The 4,901-nt window shown below is 37.9% G+C and overlaps 1 protein-coding gene across 1 annotated transcript; it reads left to right on the top strand.

The window, feature by feature from the left end:
• Nucleotides 1-3,496: 3,496 nt before the first annotated feature.
• On the top strand, nucleotides 3,497-4,661 carry LOC138879359 (uncharacterized). Its single transcript, XM_070158970.1, has 3 exons — nucleotides 3,497-3,592; nucleotides 3,701-3,828; nucleotides 4,403-4,661. Exons 1-3 carry the CDS (start codon nucleotides 3,497-3,499, stop codon nucleotides 4,659-4,661), a joined length of 483 nt encoding a protein of 160 aa, XP_070015071.1.
• Nucleotides 4,662-4,901: the final 240 nt, after the last annotated feature.

Below are 4,901 nucleotides of genomic sequence, written 5' to 3' on the forward strand. Positions count from 1 at the left end.
CAGAATGGGTCGTGTGTGATCTGAACAGCTTCGTATGGTGATTTTGGACTTAGGCACGCGTCCAGATTCAGATTTGGAGGTCCGTAGGGTAATTTGAGGTGTTTCGGCGAAAGTTGAAAAAGTTGAAGTTTGGAAAATGGAGAGGTTTGACTCATAGTTGACTTTTGTGATATTAGGGTCGAAATGTGATTCCAAGAGTTGGAACAGCTCCGTTATGTCATTTTCGACTTGTCTGCAAAATTTGACGTCATTCCGGGTTGATTTGATAGGTTTAGGCACAAGTTTTGGAAGTTGGAAGGTTTGAAAGTTCCTTAGTTCGATTCTTGGTGTAATTCGTTGTTTTGGCATTGTTTGATGTGATTTGAGACCTCAAGCGAGTCCGTGTTAGGTTATATGACTTGTTTGTGTGCTTGGACGGGGTCCCGAGGGGGGCCTCGGGTGTGTTCTGAATGGGCTACGGGTCATTTTTCCCTTGTTTTTGAACTGTTGAATCTGTCATATAGTTTCCTTCATCGTGTTCCCATCCTTGCCTTCGCGTTCACGTAGTGTTACTTTAGAAGGTGAGTTATTTCTTCTTCACATTCGCGTTCAACCTCTCGCGTTCGCGAAGGTCTGCCTTCCCCTTCTTTGTGTCCGCAGCCCCTCTATCGCGTTCGCGTAGTAGAAATTAGGAGCTGGAGGCTGGTGGCTATTTCTTCTTCGCATTCACGTCATTTTCCTGCGTTCGCGTAGCTTCTATTTCTTACTCTTCACGCTCGCGTCCCTTCACTCATGTTCGCGTAGGGACTTTTTGGGAGCCTCATTCTTTTCTTATTTGCGAACGCGAGCCCTTCTCCGCGTTCGCTGCTTTAACATCTGGGCAGAATATAAGTTTTCCAAATCGAGGATTAGGCCATTTTTATCATATTTTGACTTATGGAGTTCGGTTTTGAGCAATGTTTTGTGGGGTTTTCAAGCAAATTGATTAGGTAAGTGTTCTTCACCTAGAATTGATTATATTCCATGATTTGGTCTTCATTTTAATCATTTAATTTGTAATTTGGGTTGAGAAAAATGTTAGTTTTTGAAGAAAATTCCTAAAATAAAAAATCATGATTTGAGGGGCCAAATGGTATCGGAATTTAATAAATTTTATGTGGTTGAACTCACATTGGAATGAGTATTCAGTTTTTGTAAAATTTGTCGGGTTCCGAGGTACGGGCCTCGGGGTCGACTTTTGGACCGATTTTTGGATTTTGTTAAAGATTGAGACTTTATGATCCGGAATAATTTCTTATGAGTTTTATTTGTGCTTTGAAGTTAATTTGGTTAGATTTGAGCCGTCCGGAAGTCTTTTCACCCGAGAAGTGTATTTTAGAATATCGGTTTGTCGTCTTTGACGTAATTATCTTGTCTAACCTTGTGTGGGGTACTTCCCCTTAGGATTTGAGTTTTCTAATTACTTAAATTACCTCTATATGCTCCATATAATGTTGCTAGCTTTCCTCTAATTCCTACGTGTTACTTGACCCCTAATTGTCTTAATTGAAGTGATTGCCTTCCTTATTATTTTGATACTTCTTAATTGTGAGCTCCCCTATGACTTCGTCCAATTGTTGTGGTTACCGGTGTAGTTATCACGTACTTATTAGTCTTGTTGTTTTGTTAAGGTTAGTGTGTTTCTTGGTTTTTCCGTAATCCTTATTATGTACTATTCATGCTTGATTTAATGAGTATTCATGTTGGACCAGGCTTATGGTATTTCCTTAGTATTTGACCGTTGTTGAGTATTGACTCAAGTTGGGATTCATTTTGTAAAGTTAATTGTTGGAACGAGATTGGTTATTGTTGATTCCCTTGCCGGGATTTTGTTGTTTCTACTATTTGGGGGAGGAAAGAGTGATAAAGCACGAAGGGTGATGCCGTGCACATTTACATTTATACTATTCATATGGTGAGGAATAGTGATAAAGCACGAAAGGTGATGTCGTGCACATTTATACTATTCATGTGGTGAGGAAGAGTGATAAAGCACGAAGGGTGATGTCGTGCACATTTTAACTATTCATATGGTGAGGAATAGTGATAAAAAACGAAGGGTGATGCCGTGCACATTTATATGATTCATATGGTGAGGAAGAGTGATAAAGCACGAAGGGTGATGCTATGCACATTTCTATTATTGATTGCATGGTGAGGATCGAGAGTTAAAGCACGAAAGTGATCCCGTGCACTTTCCGTTTGCTGTGTTTATATGTTTTTATCAATTCAAGTGTTTTAACTGTTTCAATTCCTTTATTGTTGTGATTCTTTGTGTTGGAACCTACAGTATTTTCAATACCTCGCCGTATTTATATATATACATTTCGATACTTCAGACTTCAATAATTGTTACATCTTTAATTCAATTAGTTTCTCAATTATATTCCCTTAAACCGTCTGAGGGTGTATTTTACATAAAAAGGAATTTTTACTAATTTTTAAGTTATTAACTCCCATGTTAAAAGTAATAATTCATCCGATTTTGTATTTTAATTAAAAGGGGTACTTTCTTTACTCAAATGATTTCTAAAAATAACTTCATCTTTTCTTGCCGATTTTCCTAATTAGTTTAGAAATTGTAATTTACTTTATATTATGTAAATGAAACTTCCTGAACATCTTGAGTGTATTTGTACGAACATTATGTATTGTATAACATGTGGATTTGTCGTTAAAAGTGAGATGAAAATATGTGGGAACAAGGTGCCATGTGTGCTGAAGGTTCGGAAGTTGAGATTATGTTATGAGAAACTGAGGATTGAGATGGTCGGGATTGTGTATTAGATATGATGTGATTGATTGAGCTGACATTACCTTCTTTATTTGAATACATTCTTTCTTGTATCTGTCCCTATCATGTCAGTGTTGATTTACTTGGTTATCCGATTTACTTGTTTATCGTTTGTTACTACCCGTGTTCTCCCTTTATTATCCCTATTGTTTGTATTTTAATTTCTCTCCATTGTTGATATTACCTCGTTATCTTTATCTTGATATTTTATTATCATATCCTGTTCATTTCAGTTGACCAGTAGGTGTTTTGACTGTTCCTCGTCACTACCCCACTGAGGTTAGTCTTGATATTTACTAGGCACTGTCGTGGTGTGCTCATACTACACTTTTGTATATTTTTATGTATAGATCTAGGTATTGATCGATAGTAGTTGTGTGGGTCGTCGCGGTGGAGACTCACGGTAACCTGCTGCTACGTTTGCAGACCTCACAGTTAATGTTAGGCTTACCTGGTTTAGAGACTAGGTGCCATCACGACTCCTTCGGAGTGATTTTTGGGTCGTGACACATACGCAAATGTATTTATACGACTCAAAAACCTGTACAATTTAACTTCTTAAGTTATCATCGATTGTCCCTATTATATTATACCTTTTTATTTGCCTTATTTAATGTACCTATACTAAAGACTGTTGGCGAAACATTGGAACATTCAGGGTGGAAAGGTGCTATGATAGAAGAAATGACTCCTCTAGAGATAAATAACACTTGGGAAATGGTCCAGTTACTTGAGGGAAAATCTACCATTGGATTTCGATGGATCTATACAGCAATAAAGGTGGGTTAAAATGGAACAATTGATCGGCTAAAAGCTCACCTTGTTGCTAAAGGATACACCCAAATTTATGGTCTTGACTATGGTGACACATTCTCTGCATTTGGCAAGATTGCATCTGTCCGACTACTTATCTCCTTAGCAGCAATGCACCATTGGCCGCTTCGTCAACTAGATAATAAAAATGCTTTCTTACATGGTGAGCCTGCTGAGGAAGGTTATATGGAGCAACCTCCTGGGTTTGTTGCTCAGGGGGAGTCAAACTTACTATGCCGTCTGAAACGTTCACTATATGGCCTTAAGCAATTTCCGAGAGTATGGTTTGGTAGATTTGGGATGTCTCGAAGTGAAGCGGATCACTCCGATTTCTATTGACATAATGGTCCAGAAAAGAACATTTATATGATTGTTTATGTTGATGACATAGTCATAACTGAAAATGATCAAGAAGGAATATCTGAGCTAAAATATCATCTATTCAACCACTTTCAAACCAAGGACTTGGGGAAGTTAAAGTATTTTTTGGGAATCGAGGTAGCACAATCCCAGACTGGTATTGCTATCTCACAAAGAAAATATGCTTTGGACATACTTGAGGAAACATGCATGTTAAACACCAAACCTATTGACGCTCATATGGATCCAAATGTCAAACTCGTCCCTAGACAGGGGGAGCCATTAAAAGATCTTGGCAGATATTGAAGACTGGTCGGTAAAATGAATTATCATACTATCACACAACCTGATATTTCATTTGAGTAAGTATGGTTAGTCAGTTTCTCCAAGCTCTATGTAAAGGTCATTATGATGCAGTAATTCACATTTTAAGATACATCAAAAAGCTCTAGGAAAGGGACTATTATATGAAGGCAAAAGTCACACAAACATTGTTGGATATTCTGATGCTGATTGGGCAAGTTCTATGTTTAATAGATGCTCCACTTCTGGGTACTGTATCATGATTCAGGGAAATTTAATTTCTTGGAAAAGCAAAAAGCAAGATGTTGGTGTCGGATCTAGTGCAGAAGCAGAATATCGAGCTATGACCCTTGCTACATGCGAGCTTATTTAGTTGAAACAACTCCTCCAAGAGTTACAATGTGTTTAGTTCAAACAGATGGAGCTTATATGCAACAATCAGGCTGCCCTTCATATTGCTTCAAATCCAGTTTTTCATAAAAGAACGAAACGTATAGAGGTGAATTGTCATTTTATTAGACAGAAGATCCAGTTCGGATGTATTATCACGAGCTTCGTTGGTTCAAATGACCAATTGGCAGATGTTCTTACTAATCCCTTAAAGGGGCTCGAA

Source organism: Nicotiana sylvestris, chromosome 10 (genome assembly GCF_000393655.2).
Source record: "Nicotiana sylvestris chromosome 10, ASM39365v2, whole genome shotgun sequence".
Taxonomy (NCBI): Eukaryota; Viridiplantae; Streptophyta; class Magnoliopsida; order Solanales; family Solanaceae; genus Nicotiana; species Nicotiana sylvestris.